At 51.2% G+C, this 21,396-nt stretch overlaps 1 protein-coding gene and 2 pseudogenes across 1 annotated transcript; 2 read left to right on the plus strand and 1 right to left on the minus strand.

Moving 5' to 3' along the window:
• Nucleotides 1-21,396, minus strand: part of LOC128820668 (uncharacterized) — a 1,438,581-nt pseudogene that overhangs the window by 1,198,447 nt on the left and 218,738 nt on the right.
• The window catches only part of LOC128820667 (uncharacterized), a 2,212,279-nt pseudogene that overhangs the window by 658,959 nt on the left and 1,531,924 nt on the right, over nt 1-21,396 (plus strand).
• Nucleotides 16,893-17,972, plus strand: LOC128820739 (olfactory receptor 14C36-like). Its single transcript, XM_054001561.1, has one exon. The coding sequence runs from the start codon at nt 16,985-16,987 to the stop codon at nt 17,915-17,917; it is 933 nt and encodes a 310-aa protein (XP_053857536.1). The 5' UTR covers nt 16,893-16,984; the 3' UTR covers nt 17,918-17,972.

Raw genomic sequence — 21,396 nt, forward strand, 5'->3', positions numbered from 1 at the left:
AGGTGGCACTCTGAAAACAGAACTGCAAGTGCCTGAAAAGGAATGGGATGGAAAGAAATAATTTTGCAACTTGTATTTCCCATCAAAATACAATTTCCTCTCTTTCTCACAAACCTCCTCCCTGTGTCATTCAGCAGGGCTGTCAGAACGTTCTTCATTCTGAGTCAATGTTCCAGGCTGCAGCCACAAGGAAACAGGGAATGGGGATTTTCCTGCTCCGGGGGAGTTTGACATTTTCAGCTGAGGAGAGGAGGAGGCACCAGAAGGAAAGGACAGCTGGGCTTCACCCTTCTTCCGGAAAGCGGGAAGGGGGGGAAATCGCTCATCATGTCTGCAGCTGCTCCCACAGAGATGTGAGGGCTGATCCCAGAGCCCCAAGGGTCACATTCAGGGCTGCCCTCAGGGAATGCTCGCCTGGTATTGAGGGGCAGCGTGGGAGCACCTGGATCTTGGAGCACCCAGCTGCCCCCATGTTTGGAGGTGCCTGAGGAGGGCTGGGACGATGCCAGGGACATCCTGCAGTGACATCCCCCCTGTCCCGCTCTGCGTGCGCTCAGTCCCAAACCTGACCCTGATCCTGGTCTCAATCTCACTCCACATTTAGACACACTCAGAGTTCTGTATTTAATCTCATCCCAGTGCCAGACTCATCTAGCCCCAGACGCAATCCCAACCCCAGCCCTAAAGCCAATCCCATGCCTAGCCTTAACCCCAGTCCCAGCTCTAATCCAAATCTCAGTCACAACTCCAACCCCAGCCCCAATTTCAGCCCCTTCCTAAATCCTCAGTCCAAACCAAATCCCAGGTTCAGCCTTTCTGGGGGTTTGGGGGTGTCTCTGTCCCTCTGACCCCGATGATGTTTGGGCAGGGTCACAGCAGGGTTGAGAGGGACAGAGACCCCCCCGGCCTCCCCAGGGATGAGAAGGTCAGAGAGCCCCCCCAGCCCCGAGCACCCTCAGTGGTGAGAGGGACACAGAGCCCCTGGTCCCCAGCCCTGCACAGGCATTCCCTGAGGCCAGAGGGATGGAGACCCCCCGAGCATCCCCCAGGGTGAGGGGACAGAGACTCCCTCAAGCACCACCTGTCACAGGGGTGAGAGGAGATGCCCCCAGGCATTCCCTAGGGTGAGTACAATGGAAACCCCATAGGGAATGGCCCAGGTTAAAAGGGACAGGGATAACTCCCCCAAGCCCCTCCCAAGCATCCCCCAGGGCGAGAGGCACAGAGACCCCTCGAGTATCCCCTGGGCACCAGAAAAAATAAACTCGGCAGAAATCAAACTTAACCCTACATAAAATGCCTTGAGGAATATTTGCTCTTGCCACAAGTTCCCAAATAGGAAAAAACTGACAATAGAAGCAATCCTGTGGCAATTCCAAGTTTCATCAGTTCCTGCACCGCTCCAGCTCAGATGTTGAAAGGTTCTGAAAAAAAAAAAAAAAAAGTGGAAATTTGGCCCAATACTGATTATTAAAAGGAAGGGAAAGCTCTGTGTAGCTGTCACAAAGGTGACAGGGACAAAGAAAATAATGATTCTGACATTTGGCAAAGCCCTCAAACCTATGAATTCAGCAGTTATTTGGGAATTTAGTTACTTGAGCTGGGCTTCTTGTAGGACTTGAGTAGCCTTGTGTTCCTCTCCTTGGGGTGAATGATCCTTGTCAGTCTTGCTGGTATCATTTCCTCCCTTTCCTCCAGGGATTTTAACAAACTTTTCAAGGAAGGACAGCAAAATATTTTCTTTACACTGACCACCCAGAACAGCCATTTTCCTCATAAGTTCTCCCAAAAGTTGATCAGGGGAAGCTGCATCCAAGTTTCCAAGAGTTCCTCCAGAAAGAGCCAGGAAGTCCTCAGAGGAGGGAACCATGCTGTTGTCAAAGGCACTTGGGCTCAGACAACAGTGCCCTGAACTCACTGCACCAAAATAATGTAGCAATCTGGTTAACAAAATTGTTAGAGAGATGCCTCTGCCCCTGTTAAGTTACTAACGAGACCAAATAGGATTTTATTGAAGAGTAAATGTGAGGTAGAGAGAGAGATGGAAAGAAAGAGCAAAAGGGGGAGAGCAAGGGAGTGACAGGGACAGAGACCTCCCCTGGGGCAGGGCAAGTGTGACATTGTCCCCTGTGTGCGGGGCCTTCCCAGGGTGGGGGTTTTACACCTGAGCCAGTTTGGGTAAGGGGGGTGGTGTTCACCCCCCACCCCGAGCAGGGATTGCCTCACTGCTTCAGGTGACAATGTAAGATGTAACCAAAAGTGTGTTTTCAGTCACCATCTTCATGAACCGTTATAAACAGGTGGGGCAGTGTTCTTTATCTCTGCCATGACTCAGCCCTGATAACGCCCTCCAGGGGCCATCTTCTGTTAATGGGCCATTGAGTGTCACTGCAGGACTGATAAAATTACATCATCCCATTGTGGGATGCTCCGCCCAGGGGGAGGAACCTGTCATGGTTGGACACTGGCGCAATGCCAGCGTCCTTATGAAAATGTACTTTCCTTAAATAAATGCTGTGAGATGTTATCAGGAACAGAGCAGAGCAGGCTCAAGCTTAATAACAAAGGAAAAGAACTTTATTAAACTACTACTCATACAGAAAACACATAAACTAAATCTAGGATGAAGACCTTTCAAAACACTTCTCTTCTTCTTAATTTCTAAAAACACTCAGCTATGAAACATTACCTGGGATTCTTGATTAAATTACTACCTTTCAGGTAATCTATACTTAAACTATCAAGGGAGAGAGAAGTCTTTCTTGTACTACAGATTCTTCAGGAAACACAGCTGCCCCCCTGTTTCCCTGTCACACATGGCAACCGCCTGGAAAAAAAAAATCTGCTAGTGTGACACTCTCTATTCTATGTTACAGTGCTCTCACTACCGTGCATGGACAGACTGCTCATAGGGCTCCTTTAAGGATGCTTTGCTGTTGTATCAAAGATACAACAGTTCAGTTTCTCATCTTGGGACTACAGTCCCCCCTATTTTCCCCTGGGGCCGAGGGGTCTAAAAACAGGACTCATCTTCTTCCTGAAGACAGAGGGTATCACTATTTCTTCTTCAGCTTTCTTCGTTTCTCGCTATTCTTGTGCTGTTCGAAGCTGAAACAGGTCTCCCTGAGTCACCACTGCATCCTCCTAAAATGCAGTCTCTATTGCAGGAGATTTTGGTTCAGTCTATGGCTAACAAGAAAAGTCCAGCTAAAAGCTACTTCATCATTTCCTCTCACCTAAATATTTCTTCTTTTAACATCTCAGGTCCCGGACTATCTCTCTTCTACTACAGATCAAGGAGGAGTAATATTTTACAAAGCCCTCATTTCCCGGAAAGGGTTAAAAGTTCAGACTCCCTGGACGGCTGATATCTCGGTCCAGCGTTCTGTCTCCCACACTGGGCATCACCCCCCCCTTCTCCTTCTCCTCTGCCGGCAAATTTCCAGATGCCGCCAGGCTCTCTGTCTCTTTCCCTCTTGGGGGGGGGGGGACGACAAAGGCATCTCTGACTTCTCTCCACCCTTCCATCCGCAGGAGCTGGCTCGGTTCCAGACCCTCAGCCCCTCGGCCTACCTGGACAAGGCCGCGTGGCTTCCCCTCCCCCACCCAGCCCGTGGCTGGGCAGGGGAGAGTCTGCACTGCACTCTCTGATGACTGGAACCAAAGAGACAGTTCTCCTGGGAGTTCTTGCTTTTAACCCCCTGTGTTCTCAGAGGCGTGTCCATACTTTCAGTGGTCACTCCAGGTGCCATTATCCAAACCTGACCACTGATTGGTTTGACCCAACTTCCTGGAAAAAATTCACTTCCATGTCAAACCACGACACTCTACCCTTCGCCTCTGAGAACACACATTTCTAAAATTATTATCAAAATTACATTCAACACGCTTCTACATAAAACAATAACTTACACTAACTTTCTACTTCTATATTGGTACTATAACTTAATACATGCTTTGCTCTTATTCCCTTTGATCTCATCTCACAGCTTTTATCTTATCTTCATTTCATCTTGCCCAGAATTCGATTCCCGGTCAGGGAACCAAAAAATGTCATGGTTGGACACTGGCGCAATGCCAGCGTCCTTATGAAAATATACTTTCCTTAAATAAATGCTGTGAGATGTTATCAGGAACAGAGCAGATCAGGCCCAAGCTTAATAACAAAGGGAAAAAAAACTTTATTAAACTACTACTACTACTACAGAAAACACATAAACTAAATCCAGGATGAAGACCTTTTAAAACACGCCTCCTCCTCCCAATTCCTAAAACACCCACCATGAAACATCACCTGGGATTCCTGATCAAATTACCACCCTTCAGATAATCAATACTCAAACTATCAAGGGAGAGAGAAGTCTCTCTTGCACCACAGACCCCCCAGGAAACACAGTTGCCACCTCCTGTGTTTCCCTGTCACACATGGCAACCGCCCGGAGAAAATCTGCCAGTGTGACCCTCTCCTTTCCATGTCACAGTGCTCTCACCACCGTGCATGGACAGACGGCTCATAGGGCTCCTTTAAGGATGCTTTGCCACGGACCCAAAGATACAACAGTTCAGTTTCTCATCCTGGGACTACAGTCCCCCTCCTTTTTCCCCTGGGGCCAAGGGTCCAAGAAGAACAGAGATCATCTTCTTCCCAAAGACAGAGGGCATCACCATTCCCTCCTCAGCTTACTTCTGTTCTTGCCATTCCTGTGCTGTTAGAAGCTGAAGCAGGTCTCCTTGGGTCACCACTGCATCCCCCTAAAATGCAGTCTCTATTGCAGGAGATTTTGGTTCAGTCCATGGCTAACAAGAAAAGTCCAGCCAAAAGCTACTTCATCATCTCCTCCCACCTAAATATTTCTTCTTCTAACATCTCAGGTCCCAGTCTCTCTTCCACTACAAATCAAGGAGGAGTAATATTTTACAAAGCCCTCATTTCCCGGAAGGGGTTAAAAGTTCAGACTCCCTGGACGGCTGATATCTCGATCCAGCGTCCTGTCTCCCACGCTAGGCATCACCCCCCCCCCTTCTCCTTCTCCTCTGCCAGCAAATTTCCAGGTGCGGCCAGGCTCTCTGTCACCTTCCCTCTGTGGGGGGGGGGAACAAAGGCATCTCCGCTTCTCTCCACCCTTCCATCCGCAGGAGCTGGCTCGGTTCCAGACCCTCAGCCCCTCGGCCTACCTGGACAAGGCCGCGTGGCTTCCCCTCCCCCACCCGGCCCATGGCTGGGCAGGGGAGAGTCTGCACTCTCTGACGCCCGGAACCAAAAGAGACAGTTCTCCTGGGAGTTCTTGCTTTTAACCCCCTGTGTTCTCAGAGGCGTGTCCATACTTTCAGTGGTAACTCCAGGTGCCAATATCCAAACCTGACCACTGATTAGTTTGACCCAACTTCCTGGAAAAATTCACTTCCATGTCAAACCACGACACCAGGGTGGGGTTTTACACCTGAGCCAGTTTGGGTAAGGGGGGTGGTGTTCACCCCCCACCCCGAGCAGGGATTGCCTCACTGTTTCAGGTGACAATGTAAGATGTAACCAAAAGTGTGTTTTCTGTCACCATCTTCATGAACCGTTATAAACAGGTGGGGCAGTGTTCTTTATCTCTGCCATGACTCAGCCCTGATAACGCCCTGCAGGGGCCATCTTCTGTTAATGGGCCATTGAGTGTCACTGCAGGACTGATAAAATTACATCATCCCATTGTGGGATGCTCCGCCCAGGGGGAGGAACCAAGCATTCCTGCCTGCATATAATCTCACCCTTGCAACACCAGGACCACCTTGCCTACTGGATTCCCAGAGGACAAGAGCTCCATAAGCACCACTGGACCTTCAGAGGAAGACCAGATCCTTCTACAGGATCCCTGCTTTGACAGAATCACGTTCATCACTCCAACAGGACTGCAGCCACCATTTCATCAGACTGCTACCACCACCCTGCCCAACGTGGTGTCAGGTTATATCCTGACTCTGTCAGATTAAGCCAGTACTTCTGGATCATTGCCTTGATCCTAATTTTCTGATTAAATTGTAATTTTGGCATAGACTCTCTCCCTGGTTTGCCTTCAAACTAGTACAAAACTCAATGAGCTCATCCCTTGTTTTCCTCCCAAAACAGAATTTCCCATTCCCAGACCTTCACCAGATGGAGGAGGAGGCTGCAAGGAAGAGGAAGATGTCCCGGGACACCCAGGCAGGTGAGGAGGGAGTCAGTGCCTCTTTCCCCCTCTCTCCTGCTCCATCTCCCAGCCCAGCACAGCCCCCGGCTGCAGGACAACCCCACTGCCGACGCCGTCCTGGTGGGGACGCACTGGGGGGATCTCCTTCCCCTTCCCTCTGGCACAGAGGCAAATCCCATCCTCTCCTTGTCCTTCCTCCCCCAGACAAGGAGCTGAGGATGGAGACCAGGGAGGACAAATCTCTGCAGCAGAACCTCGTGGCAGAGGCCGTTTTGAACAGCTCCATGGTGTCAGAATCCAACTGGGAGGAAAATCCCCAGAGATCCCGCAGGAGGAGGGGCTGCAAACCCAGCCCAGGGTGCTCTGAGGAGGAAAGACCCACCCTGTGCCAGGAAGGTGGACAGAGCTCCAGCCAGAGCCCGGAGCTGGTCGTCCATGAGCAGGTTCATGATGGGGAGAAGCCCTACAAGTGCTTGGAGTGTGGGAAGAACTTCAGGCGGAGCAACAACCTGATCTGCCACCAGATGATCCACACCGGGGAATGGCCCTACGAGTGTGGTGTGTGTGGGAAGGGCTTCAGCTGCAGCTCTGCCCTCGTCACCCACCAACGCATCCACACTGGGGAGAAGCCCTACGAGTGTCCCGAGTGTCAGAAGAGGTTTCACACCAGCTCCCATCTTCTTGTACATCAGCGGATTCACACAGAGGAGAGGCCCTTCCGCTGCCCTGACTGCAGGAAGGGCTTCAAGCACAGCTCCACCCTCGTCAAGCACCGGCGCATCCACACTGGGGAGAGGCCCTACGAGTGTGGGGAATGTGGGATGAGCTTCAGCCGAAGCTCCAGCCTGATCCAGCACCAGAGGATCCACACCAGGGAACGGCCGTACCAGTGTGGGCAATGTGGGAAGAGCTTCCGCCAGAAGTCCCACTTGATCCACCACCAGAACATCCACTCTGGGGAAAGGCCATACAAGTGTGGGGAATGTGGGAAGAGCTTCACCCAGAGGTCCAAACTGATCATCCACCAAATGATCCACACCGGTGAGAGGCCCTATGAGTGTCCCGAGTGTCAGAAGAGGTTTCGGACCACCTCAGATCTCCTCCAGCACCAGCGGATTCACACCAAGGAGAGGCCGTTCCTCTGCCCTGACTGTGGGAAGGGCTTCAAGCACAACTCCCACCTCGTCACCCACCAGCGCATCCACACCGGGGAGAGGCCCTACGAGTGTCCCCAGTGTGGGAAGAGCTTCACCCAGAGCTCTAACTTGACCAAACACCAACGGACCCACCGCTAAGGGAAGCCCTGCAAGTGCCCCAACTGCAGGAAGAGCTTCGTGCACTGCCCCTACTCCATCCCCCATTGGAGGACTGACATTGGCAGAGCCCTGGTGACCCACATTCCATGTGATCCATGTTGGGAAGACACCTGGCTGGCTATCGTTTTGGTTTGGCCCTAATTTTTTTGTGATTTATCTTCGTCCCTTAAAACTACATGAAATAGGACTACAAAGAAAGAAATTTATCACTAATGTCTCAAGTCCCACCATTTCACAGGTATTTCAGGGGGAATTTATGGTTTGGGGACATATTCTGGAAGATTTGTAGGTACTTTGGGGATTTCAGATAGTGTTCTCCATCTCTTTGCATTCCAAAAGTCAAGAGGGATCGATCTGTCGACTCAAAAGCACTCAGTCCCACTGAAAACTACTCAATCTTACCCCAAAAAGGCACAAGTCCACATCAAATTGGCTTGTTCCCACCTCAGAAAAACTCAGTCCCATACTGAAATTACTCGATTGCACAGCCTCCAGGGTGAGATGGGCTTGGAAGGAGATGGGGAGAAATGGGATCCAAATTTGAGGGTGTGGGATCAGGTTTGTGTGGGACTGTGTGTGTGGGATATATTTTGATAGTAAATAAAACTTTCAGAATTCTTGATTCCTGTCCCATTCATTTCCAGTCAGTTCTGGTATGTTTTTCAGAGTGCCACCTTCTCAGCTGATTGTGTTTGTGTCCTCCTTTCTCTCCTGCCTCTCTTTGCCTGCTCTGTTTCTTTCTCATTGTCTCCCTTGACCCAGGGCAGCTCCCACCAAAGACCCTGCCCTGATTTCATTCCCAAGCCAGGAGCTACAACCACCATGGGTGAAGTTATGAAGGCTGGCAGTGAAATGTCACTGTAGGATCTTGCTCTGCTTGGCTTCTGGCTCCTTGTTAAGAACTTTGCCTTCAAGGGCAGGAAGATCTTTTCCTGGCTGGGAACTGGAATCCCAGCCCCTGGGCATGTGTGCCATGGATCCCAGAGAGGCATTCCCGAGGCTCCCAGGGTGCTGCTCCTGCCATGCCTCCCAAGGAGCTGTGCAGGCCCAGGGGACAAGGTGCAGCAGCTGTGTTGGTTCTGCAGTGCCACAAGGGCCCCTGGTTCCATGAGTTTCCGCACTGCCAACAGCGGTTCCTGGGTTCCCGTGGTGCCCTGCTGTGTCACCATGGATATTTGGTGGCATGAAGTTCCTCAGTGTCACAATGGCCTACCTGGCTCCATGAGCTTCCGCAGTGTCCAAATGGCCTCCTTGGATGGGCAGTGTCACCATGGGCCATTGGCTCCATGCAGCCCCGCTGGGTCACCGTGGGCTCCTTGGTTCCATGAGGTTCTGGGGGTGTCTCCATGGTCTCCTTGGATCCACAGTGTCACAATGGACCACTGGATCCATGTGGCCCTGCTGTGTCACCATGGCCCCTTGCTTCCATGGGACCCCAGGGTCACAATTGACTCCTTGCTTCCACGTCACCCCCTCAGTGCCAAAATGGCCCCTTCGTTCCATGGGAAACACAAAAGATTTATAAAAACATGGAGCAAATCCTGCTTAACACAGCTGGGAACATCTGTTTGCATTCAAAAGAGAGCTTAAAGGTGAGGATGGCACCAGCAGCTTCCATCTGCCACAGAAATCCAGGGAAAGGACAGGGACACCTGGGAGACTCAGAGAATTCTGCTTCCAGAGATCATTTCTGGCCACACTGTCCCTTGTAGAAAGGTGACACCATTCCAGGCAGCCTGTACTGAGCAGGTGCTTCCTGAGTGGGGTTTGTTGTTCAGGAAACCTGAACAACAGCTCAGGCTTTTCCATTCCTTCCTTACCAAGAGGAAAACTTCTCCTGGGCCTGTGTGCAGGCAGAGCCCTGAGGAGAGCAGGTGGGACACGGTGCAGTGGGCTGGGACATGGAGCTGCAGAGCTCAGGGACAAGGTTCTGCTGCAGGGCACAGGGATGTCAGTGCCAGCTGGGCCATGTCAGACATGGTGAGGCTGGGGCTGAGGAGCAGCTTGTCCAAACAGGGTCAGCCTGCATGGGGCTCATTCTTCTACATGCCCAGACCTCCTAAGGAGACATTCAGCATCAAGATCACCTGGGGAATGCTTCTATCAGCTCTTCTCTGAACTGCAAATTTTTAAAAAATACTCACTTGATTAAATAAAAAAAAATATGAGGTGCACTTTGAAATCTTTCTCTTTAACAGAACTCCAAACTGACTCCAATCAGTTGCACAAGCCCTGGAGACTTGAAGACCATTTAAGTAAGTGAAAGACCCCCAAAGGCTTTCTATATTTAAAGATACCCACGATGGATTTGGGGCTGAGTCCAGGACCCTCAGGCACTGAGAGAAGTTTGAAGAAGCTGCTCAAGGAGTCAGAAGCAAAACTCCAAGGCCCCTGGAGCATCACTGGGCCCCACTGAGGGCAGGGACTGCCAAAGGCTCTCCAGGGACTGGTGAGAGCAGCTCCTTGAGGTCAGGACTGCAGGGAGCCAAAGGCTCAGAGCAGGGAACTGCAATGCTGAGCAAGGCCTGGGCTGGCTGGGGGAAGCAGAAAGGCCAAGCCCTGAGCCCAGCCTGGCACAGCAGGGCCTGTCCCTGACGGGTGGCTCAGGGCTGTTTGTGGGGCAGTGGGATGTGAGGGGCAGCAAGGACAAATGTCACAAACCTGTGTGACACTCCAGATCCTCATGGAACCAAGGGGCCTGTGTGACACTGTGGGAAGTTGTGGAACCAAGGGATCACTGTGGCACTGTTGGGCCCATGGAACCAAGGGACCAGTGTGACACTGTGCTGCCTCATGGAATCAAGGAGACCATTGTGGAACTCGGGGGCCCCAAGGAACCAAGGGTCCGTGGTGACCTTGTGGAGCCCGCAGTGTCACAGAGGAGCCGTTGTGACACAGCGAGGGCGCATGGAGCCGAGGGGCCATTGTGACACATCAGGGCTTTGTGGAACCACAAAGCCATTGTGACATTGCAAGGCCTCATGGAAGCACGGGGCCATTGTGACACTGCAGAAGCAAGGGGGACATTGTGACACTCCAGGGTCTCATGGAACCAAGGAGACCATTGTGACACTGTGGGGTCCCACGAAACCAAGGGAACATGGAACAGGTCTGGCTGCCTTGGCCACCTGGGGGCCACCTCTCATCTGCCTTTGAGACACTGGGACCATGTGCTTTTCTTTCTTATAGGAAAAACCATCCATCTCAACCAGGCACCCATGGCCAAAATTTGGGATCTGTCTCCAGAATTCCCTATATCCAAGGACAGCTCCCAGACAGAAGCTGCCAGGACTCACAAGTCTGGCTGGCCTTGCCTTCCTGAGGGCTGGCACTCATGTGCCTCTGAAGCACTGGGGCTCTGTGCTTTCCTTCCTAAGGAAAAGAACTCAGCTTCCTGTCCAGGTGCTCCTGGCCAAAATTGAGATTCCACCTCCAAAATTCCCTGTGTCCAAGGATAGCCCCTAGATGAAAGGTGCTAGGAGGGACAAGTCTGGCTGGCTTGGCCTAAGTGTGGCCACCTCTCATCTTCTTCCAGAACACTTGGATTTTGTGCTTTTCTTTCCTATAGGAAAAAAACATCCATCCTGACCAGGTGCCCATGGCAAAAACTGGGATTCCACCTCCAAAACTCCACACATTCAAGGATTGCTCCCAAGTGAAAGCAGCCAGGACAGAGAGGTCTGGCTTCCCTTGGCCTCTTGGGGGCTGCCTCTCACCTGCCTCGAAACATTAGGGCTCGGTGATTTCCTTCCTCTGAAAAAGAAGCGTCCTTCTTATCTATGCAGAAATGGCTGAAATTTGGATTCCACCTCTAAAATTCCCTATATCCAAGGGTTGCTCCCAGGCAAAATCTGCCAGTACCATCAAGTCTGGCTGGCCTTGGCCTCTGGTGGCTGCCCCTGCCACACTGGGGCTCGGTTCTTTCCTTCCCATGGAGATCCCTGTGACACTGTGGGGACCTCATGGAACCAAGGGGATCATTGTGGCACCATGGGAGCCCATGGAACCAAGGGGCCATGGTGACACAGCGGGGCTTCATGGACCCAGAGACCATTAGGACACTTTGGGCATGATGGAACCATGGAGGCCATGAGGACCCTTCATGGCCTCGTGTCACCAAGGGGGCATTGTGACACCTCAGGGCCTCCTGGGAGCAAGGGACCATTGGGACACTGTGGGGCCCCATGGAACCGAGGGAACATGGAACAGGTCTGGCTGGCTTGGCCTCCCAGGGGCCACCTGACAGGTCTGGCTGATCTTGGAATGCCAAGGGCTGCCTCTCATCAGCTCCTGGAGCACTGGGGCTCCGTGCTTTCCTTGCTATGGAAAAAAAATGTCCGTCTTCTCAGATGCCCATTGCCAAAATCGACACTCTGCCTAAAAAATTTCCTGTATGCAAGGGTATCTCTCAGGAAAAAACCTGCCAGCTGTAGCTGGCCTTGCCTTCTGATGGTCACCTCTCATCCACCCGGGAAACACTGAGGCTCTGTTGCTTCCTTCCTATGGAAAAGAACTGGCTTTCTTGTCCAGGGACCATGGCAAAAATTAGAATTTGGTCTCCCAAATTCCCTATATCCAAGGATTGCTCCCAGATAAAAATAGCCAGGACAGACAGGTCAGGCTGGCCCTATCCTCTGGTGATTTTCTTAGACTATGAGCTGAATGTTTTCATTTGAAAACACCTTGGAGAGGGACCAGAGATCTCCCAAGGTGCGGTTCTGATGCCTCGGGCACATGACCACTACATATGGACAAAGGAGCTCTGTGCTCTGTGCTGTTGTGGTGGTTTGGCATCACACAAGTGATGTCATGAGAGAAGCTGCTAGCAGTTTCCTCCATATCTAACAAAAAAACCAATCAGTAATTAGCTTTGAGAGCTGATAGTCTGTTTAACTTAAGGAACTAAGGAACACCTCTGTGAAGACACAAGTTAAAGAGGAAGAAGCCTGGCTGGGTCTCTTTCCCTTCTGGCCAGCACAGAGGTGCCAAGGCCGGGCCAGCCCCCGTCTGGGCCGGGGCGGGCCGGGCGGCTCCTGCCGTGGGGCCGGGCCCCTTCCCAGGGAGCCCGCCAGGCCCCATCAGCTGCCGGGCAGGGGAGGGGAGGCCGCGGGGCCGAGGCCGGGCCGGGCCGTGGCTGCGCTTGCTGACATCTGGCCGCTGCCGAGCCCTGCCCCGCCGCCAGCCCGGGCCCAGCCAGGATCCGCCGGGCCCCAGGAGCAGCCCCGGGCCGGGCCGGCTCGGCCAAGCTTCTGCCGCCCTTGGGCTTGGCCCGCAACCAGCGGGCAGGGCCAGGAGAAGCCATCGGCCCCGGCCGTGCTGCTGCTCTGCTCTGGCCTGGCTGCTGAGATCCTGGCCCTGCCCCCAGCGCCGCCCAGCCTGACACAGCCCCAGCGCAGCCGCTGCACAAACCTCCATGGCAAAACAGCTCCGGCCGCAAGGACCCAGCCCGGCCGGGCTCACGCAACCATCTGCAGGCCCCGCCTCAGATATTGACTCTTCCCGTGCTTCCATCCTCCCTCCAGGGAGAGAAAAGGACAAAGTGCAGGCGCATAGAGGAGCAACGTGAAGACACCGAGGTCAGTGAAGAGGAAGTTGAGTCCCAGATGGGAGGGATGAGGAGTTGACTTGATCTTGGGGATGAAATCCTCTGCTAAAGCTATGGAGAAGGATGGAATTGATACATCAGACTCTCCTTTTCCCTATAACGCATTGAAAAGAATGGGGAGATGACTTGCTCAGCAAAGGCCTCCATGCTAAAGGAATGAAATGCTGCAGTAGCTGTGATCCCATGAGAAGTTTGAACAGAGAAGGAGAGAAGAGTGATGAGACCCTGTGCCCTCAGGGAGAGAAGAAGAAGACCTCTGTTCCCAGAGATGAAGATGATTTCAGAAATAAATGAAGAGAACCTTTGCTCTTAAAAAGCTCATCTTTAAAACAATACCCCGTAAGCTGACATGGCCCATAAACACAGCTGTGGGAAAAGCTGTGAAAAAATGGGAGGGACTTCACGATTGCAGATTTTCCGAGTGACTGGTATTTGTGGAAATGAAAAGCCATGAGAGAACTGTTTTCTTGTGGAGAATTCTCCATAACATTAACAAGAGGAACTTCTCTCCCTAAGTGCACAGAAGAAAGACTATTCTAGAGGTGGTAAAGTGACTGAAAATTTTAGGTTTTGTCTCCTTCCATTGTCAGGTTGTATGGAGAGAGGAAGTGTTCTGGAAGTTTTGTTCTGATTCTTATTACTCTTTCTATTACTGCATATTCTAAACTTTTCTTTATAGAGTTTTAAAGTCTGAGCATACTTTGCCTTTTTCCTAATCCTATCTCACAGCACGAGATGAGTAAGTATATTCTAGTGAGTGCACTGGTAATTAGCCAGCAATGAACACACCACACTAATTGATGCATTGGCCGAGAAATCTCAAATTGGTGAACCAAAACCACTACAGAAACTTCCAAATTAATTGCACCAGGCAAGAGGGAAATCAAGGCAGAGCCATGGTTTGTCAGGACTTGCTTGATCCTAATGAGCCCCATGGTGCATTTGGAGCTGAGCCCTGGAACCTCAGGGCCTGAGAGGAGATTGCACAAACCTTTCCAGGAGTCAATGGCAGAAGAAAAGCCCAAAGTGTCTCAAAGCATGAATGGCTCCCACTGCGGTCCATCCCCAACACAGGCTCCTCATGGACTCCTTGGAGGAGAGAACTGGAGGCCAGGATGGCACAAAAACCTCTGAGTGTGGAAAGGAAAATCCAAAGTACCTGAAAAACCTGGAGGATCTCAAAATATTAATGAGCCCCACTGAGTGTCAGTACAAAGCTCTCAAGGGACTCGTTAAAGCAGATAATTGGGGCCATGATTGCACAAACCTCTCACAGAGTCTGTATCCAAAGGGAAACACCAAGTACCTTAAAAGAACTGAGTACCTTGAAGCATTAATGAGCCCCACTGAGTGTTGTTCCTGACCAAGCCTCTCCAGGGACTAATTACAGCAGATAATTGGAGGCCATGATTGCAGAAAGCTCTCAGAGACTGCAAGGCAAAAGCCAAAGGCAAAGTGCTTTGAAAAACCTGCAGTGCCTGGGAGCATTGTGGAGCCCCCAGGGCCATTCCTGAGCAAGGCTCCCCAGGGACTCCTTCCAGCAGATCCTTGAGGCCACTGGGATGTGGGCTAGGGGGGGATGCTGAGGGCAGGACAAGGGGCTGACAGTGCCCAGCCTGGCTGGGGCTGTGCCAGGAGGCCCCAGGGCCTCAGGACAAGGTGTCTCCTGACAGCCCTTGGTGGCACAGACCCTGCTGTGCCCCAGGCCACCAAGGCTTGGCTTCTCTTTGTCCCCACCTGTCATCAGTGCCTCCAGTTCTCTGCTCTGCCTGGGGCCTGGGGACACTTTCTCAGTCGTGTCCCTCACTGGGACCCATTAAAAGTCAAAGAAACTTTGGAGTTGGATTCTGACTTGGAGCTCTGGAGAGGTTTCTTCAGCTCCCTCTCAGGGCCTGATGTTCAGGGCCTGAGCACAAAGCCCCAGAGGCTCATTCAAGTCCTTGTGCTGTGTCTGTGCTGCTGAGCTGGGCCGGGCTCCTGGCACAGAGGGTGATGCTGGTAAGCAAGCAGAGCTTCAAAAGCACATTTCTCTGGATGAGCAGCTCTTCTCCCAGCCCAGCAGGGCTGGGGCACTGCCTGCAGCCAGCGCGGGCACAGCCCAGAGGCACAGAGAGCTTCAATCAGTCAGGGCTGGGAAGGTGCTGAGAAGTGCCTGGGGCAGAATCACTGCCAGCCCTTGGCACAGGAACCTCTGGCTGCAGGACAATGCAGCTGCAGCTCCTGCAGTGATCTCCTCAAGCTGGAACATGCCAATGCCCACAGCCCCTGTGAGTACATTCTCTGATGGTCTCTTGTGCAGAGCAGCCAGGGGTGCCCAGGGCTGTCCTGCAGAGCAGGGTCCTGCAGCCCAGGGCGCTGTGCTGGGCCAGGGACTCTGCTGCCTGCCAGGGACAGCTCTCAGCCGGCCCGGGGAGCTGCTGCCAGCGCTGGCCAGAAGCTGTGGGGGGAAGGAGCCACCCTGAGCAGGGCAGGTGCTGCTGCTGAGAGCTGCTGGCTGGGGCAGGGCTGCTCCCAGCTCCAGACCAGCCTGGGCACAGCTCCGGAGGACACTTCCCAAAGAAGGTAAGCCTGGGATTGCTGTAAAGCTCAGGAGCTTTCCTGAGAGTGTTTTCAATTTCCTGCTTGGAGAAGGATGGGAAAGTTGGGGTGGTGACGAAAAGATTTTTGCTTTTGATACATTTTTATATATTTATAGCTCTATAGTTTACTATTATATAGTTATAAAATTATAATCCTTACTTTAGGCTATTAAACTCTTAATTAACTCTATTAAACTACTATTATATACTTCTATAACTGTAATCCTTAATTAACTCTAGTGCATTTCCTAACCTTTCTCTTAGTCTTTAGAACAATAACCTGTCTAAACACATTTTTAAAATACTGTATATTCTTATTATCAGGGAGAGGACCTACAAGAAGAACATTTTGGTTGTTGACCAGAATGTGAGCAGTCATAACAAAAAGTGGGGCAAAGAATTCCTTGGACCTTCTCCAATGGGTGAGACAGGGGTGTGTAACTTGGACAACTGAATCTCTTATTGGATTTTCCTGTTAAATATCCTAATTAATCAACCTTTATAAATTGTTGAAATCAGGAGCTGGTTGTGCCTCATCCCCACTGGGACACCTTAAAGCTTCCAATAAAGGTCTGGTTTTTACTTTACTGTTCTAACTCAGTTCCAAGGGTTTTTTTTTTTTTTTCTCTTTTGATCATAGACAGAAGGGTGAGAGAAGCAGAAGAGGAATTGTAATCCCAGAATGACAGAACATTCTGAGTTGAAAGGGACACACAGGATCCTCAAAGGAATGTTTGAACATTTACAGAGACTCCAGAACTGTGACTTTGGGTGGTCAGTCTCTCTGCTGGCAGCCTCCCAAAGGGCCTTCAGCCACTGCTCAGCCCTGGACAGCAGCAGCATCACCTTGGCAGGGCCCAGCAGGGCTCTCCTGAGCTGCCCTTGCCCAGCTGCACACAGACCCTGCCCCAGCCAGGGCCCTGCACACAGGCAGGTTTCTGTAGGGCTGGGCCGAGGGCACACGGGGTGGGATGGGCTGTGTGAGCGCTGGCAGGGACAAGGCACCTCTCAGGAGGGAATGTCCAGGCCCAGGGAGATGCTCGGGGAAGGAGAGGGGGCTGAGCAGAGCAGTGCTGGGGGAACAAGCCCATCCAGCCCCTCACCTGCCCTCAGCCACAGGGAATCCTTTGCTTCTCCCATCTCTCAGTGCCAAACTCTGAGTGCAGCAGGAATGCTGGGGATTCCTGATCTCAGAGAGCCAGCAATGATGTGTGGGTAGGAAAACAATTCCTTAAAACAGCTCCTGTCAACCTCTCTTGACTTGTCACTGTCCTTTCTCCATGAACAGGTGCCCATGTGCAGCCACAGCCAATGTCCAACAGCAGCTCCATCAGCCACTTCCTCCTGCTGGCACTGGCAGAGACGCGGCAGCTGCAGCTCCTGCACTTCTGCCTCTTGCTGGGCATCTCCCTGGCTGCCCTCCTGGGCAACGGCCTCATCATCAGCGCCGTAGCCTGCGGCCACCACCTGCACACGCCCATGTTCTTCTTCCTGCTCAACCTGGCCCTCAGCGACCTGGGCTCCATCTGCACCACTGTCCCCAAAGCCATGCACAATTCCCTCTGGGACACCACCACCATCTCCTACTCAGGATGTGCTGCTCAAGTTTTTCTGCTTATCTTCTTCATTGGAACACAGCTTTTCCTCCTGACCATCATGTGCTACGACCGCTACGTGTCCATCTGCAAACCCCTGCACTACGGGACCCTCCTGGGCAGCAGAGCTTGTGCCCACATGGCAGGAGCTGCCTGGGCCAGTGGATTTGTCAATGCTCTGCTGCACACGGCCAATACATTTTCCCTGCCCCTGTGCCATGGCAATGCCCTGGGCCAGTTCTTCTGTGAAATTCCACATATCTTCAAGCTCTCCTGCTCCAAATCCCACCTCAGGGAATTTGGGCTCATTGCATTTAGTGCCTGTTTATGCTTTGGTTGTTTTGTGTTCATTGTTTTCTCCTATGTGCAGATCTTCAGGGCTGTGCTGAGGATCCCCTCTGAGCAGGGACGGCACAAAGCCTTTTCCACCTGCCTCCCTCACCTGGCCGTGGTCTCCCTGTTTGTCAGCACTATCATGTTTGCCTACCTGAAGCCCTCCTCCATGTCCTCCCCATCCCTGGATCTGTCAGTGTCAGTTCTGTACTCGGTGGTGCCTCCAGCCCTGAACCCCCTCATCTACAGCCTGAGAAACCAGGAGCTCAGGGCTGCAGTGTGGAGACTGATGACTGGATGCTTTCAGGAACATTAAACTGCTGGCCAATTTCTGCAAATCACTTGTAATAAAAGTAATCTTTCATACTTCTTGTTGCTTTGGTTGTGAATTTTTTTTCCCTTTCTTTTCGTTTCTTCATATTGTCCGGAATAAATGTCACTGTGCCATTTCTCATTTTGTTTCTCTCCAGCTTCCCTGTGGCCACAGACTGTGTAAATGAGGGGCTGCACTCTTGGTGGCTTTAAAGGAACTCAAGGATCTCCCAGCAGAGTTTTCTGCAGAGCTGCCCTTTTGTTGCCTCCTCTGGAGCTGCAGCAGCAATGTCTGTGTGCAGAGCTGGGGGCAGATCAGTGCTGGCACAGCAGCTGCTCCTGCTGGCCACACCATTCCTGATCCAGCCAGGAGCCATTGGCCTTCTTGGCCACCTGGACACACGGCTGGCTCATGTCCAGGCTGCTGTCCATCAGTCCCTGCAGCTCCCTTTCTGCCTGGTTGCTCTCCAGCCCCTCTGTCCCCAGCCTGGAGCGCTGCAGGGGTTGTTGTGGCCAAAGTGCAGGACCCGGCACTTGGACTTGTTAAACCTCACCTTGTTGGATTTGGGCCCTGGATCCAGCCTGTCCAGGGCCCTGTGCAGAGCCCTCCTACCCTCCAGCAGATCAACACTCACACCCAGCTCGGTGTCATCTGCAAATTTCCTGATGGTGGACTCAATCCCCTCATCCAGATCATCACTGCAGATATTGAAATCCACGCTGGCTGGCTCTGACCCCTCGGCCATCCTGTGGGTGCCCTGTGATGGCTCTCAAGGTGATCTGTTCCAGAACCTTGCTGGGCACCGAGGTCAGGCTGACAGGCCTGGAGTTCCCCAGATCCTCCTTCCAGCCCTTCTTGGGGATGGGCTCACACTGGCACCTCCAGTGCTCTGGCACCTCCCTGCTGAGCCAGGACTGATGAGAAATGATGGAGAGCAGCTTGGGGAGCTCATCCACCAGCTCCCTCATCCCCCTAGCATGGATCCCATCCCATCCCATACACCTGTGAGCATCTGAGTGGCTCAGCAGGTCACCAGCTGCTTCCTCCTGGATTACAGGGGCTGTTCTGCTCCCTGTACCCATCTGCCAGCTCAGGAGAACTCTTGTCCTGAGGATAACCTGTCCATATATTGAAAATTGAGACAAATAAGATGTTAAGTAGCTCAGTCTTTTCTTTATCTATAGTTGCTATATTCTCCACTGCATCCAATAAGAAGTAAAGGTTGTACTTCCCCTCTTTTTGCTATAAATTTTTTTATAAAAACATTTTTTATTATTTATCCACAAGCTGCCAGGTTAAGTTCTAATTGAGCTTTCACCTCTCAACTTCTCTTTCTAAATGACCTAACAACATCCTTAAACACTTCCTGAGTTGCTGGTCCTTTTTCCCCCTGAGTTCTCACAAAAGCTCCATGGGCAGCCAGGGCAGTCATTTTCCTTGCCAGCTCATCTTTTGCCACACTGGGACAGGCTGCTCCTTCCCCCTTAAGGTTACTTTCTTGAAATGTGTCCATCCTCCCTGGACCCCTTTGTTTATAAGGGCTGTTTCCCTTTAAAAAATCAGTACCTGATTCGGTACTGTGAAAAACGCCAATCACTTGGTTTTTAAAATTTTTAAAGTTTAATAATAATAAAATGGTTATAAAAATAGTAATACAATTAGAGGAATAAAAATTTAGAGTTAGGACAATTACAAGACAATAAAAAGCAAAGAATTACGGATGTCCGGATGCTCTCGGGCACTTAAGCCACGACAAGCATGCCTTGTGAACAAAGGAATAACCTTAAAAGCAATAGCCTGTTGCATATACAAAACACTTCATGATTATGCATATATTTTATTTAAAACAAGAAATTCATCTGGTACTTGTCAAAAAGTTTCTGTTAATCCCCAGGCACCTTCGAGTCTAAGTCAGGCTTGAAGAACTTCGTTTCTGTTGATAAGGAAAACCATAAATTCCTCTTCTCTGGAAAATTTAGGGGTTTCTGTAATTGTTATCTCTGTGTGAAGAATTCTTGATTATCTTCTCCTTTTCTAATAAAAAGAATATCTCACACACATAGTTTCTATTTTAACTACTAATGCTTAATTTTGATTACAAAACTACATTTACTATATTATTAGAATGTTAATGCAGTATAACTTTCAGCATAATACATATAGTAAATATCTGCGTAGAGCCATATAATATGCATTTTTCACAGGTACTCCCCAAATCAGCATCCTAAATAGGCCAAAGTTTTCCCTGCCTAATTCCAGTGTGGAAGTTTTGTTGCTGCCCCTCCTTCTTTCACAGAAGATTGAAAACTTGATTATTTCATGGTCACTGTGCCCCAGGCAGCCTCCGGCCCCACATCTGCCACCAGCCCTTCTCTGTTTGTGAGCAGCAGGAGACAGAGCTTTCCTTGGGAGTGGAGTGTTACCAAAAATTCAGTAAAACAGAAAACTGCTTCACACCAGTGCAGCATTCAGAAGCAGCATTCTTTATTCAGCCGGATGCACGGGGGACAGCTCCTCCCAAAGCCGAGCATGCTGAGTGCAGGAAAGTTTCTGTTCATGTTCTGTATTTTGCACACATATTCATTGATTGTGCTGGACTAAACATACATCTGATAATCATTTCCCCAAAATCATTAACATATTTCCCCTCCCCTTTACCCATGCTCTCTTCTGTCCTGGGGGTCTCTCTGGTGGTCCCTGGTGGTCGTGGACCCCAATGTTCCCGTGGGCCTGGCTGAGCTGGCAGGACACTGAGGCTGGTGAACTTCCAGCTCCCCTTCTCACACAATGGGCATTGTGTGGTTTCCATAGGCTTGGGGTTTTGGAGAACAAGCTCCAGGTGTGAGCTCACCTGGTGGAGACAATTTATCATCTACTAACTTGAGGTCCCAGAGTGGGCTATGACAATACAGAGTGAATTATTTGAAGTCATTGACCAGCTACAGCATCATAGGCCATCTCTGTGACATAACAGAGCTGACAGAACATCACAGGACAGAGATCTGAAATCACAGAGCAGATTATGATATCGCGAGTTGGCTGTGACATCAGAGACCAAGTGTGTGACATTAGAGAAAGGTCTGTGACATCTCAGATCAGATTGTGACATCACAGATTTTCCTGTGACATTACAGGGCAGCTCTGTGACATCACAGAATGGACTGTGGCATCAGAGACAAGCTGTGTGACATTAGAGAACGAGCTGTGACATCACAGAGCCAGCTGTGACATCCAGAGGGGCTGTGTGACATCCCAGGAGGGCTGTGTGAGGTCATTGGGTTGGTCACTCCGCCCCAGCTCCCCCTCACAGTTTCTCCCAACAACTCCAATGCTGTTCATGCCCAGCGGGGTCCCTGTCCCCCGCTATCCCCCCGGTCCACCTGGAGCCACAGCCTCCACCAAAGGATGTTCCACAGGATCCAGCCCAGAGCCTGACACGGGGAAAAGGGGCCAGGGCTGTGTGACCAGGACATCAAGGACGT

The sequence above is a fragment of the Vidua macroura genome, chromosome 30 (genome assembly GCF_024509145.1).
Source record: "Vidua macroura isolate BioBank_ID:100142 chromosome 30, ASM2450914v1, whole genome shotgun sequence".
In the NCBI taxonomy this organism is placed as follows: Eukaryota; Metazoa; Chordata; class Aves; order Passeriformes; family Viduidae; genus Vidua; species Vidua macroura.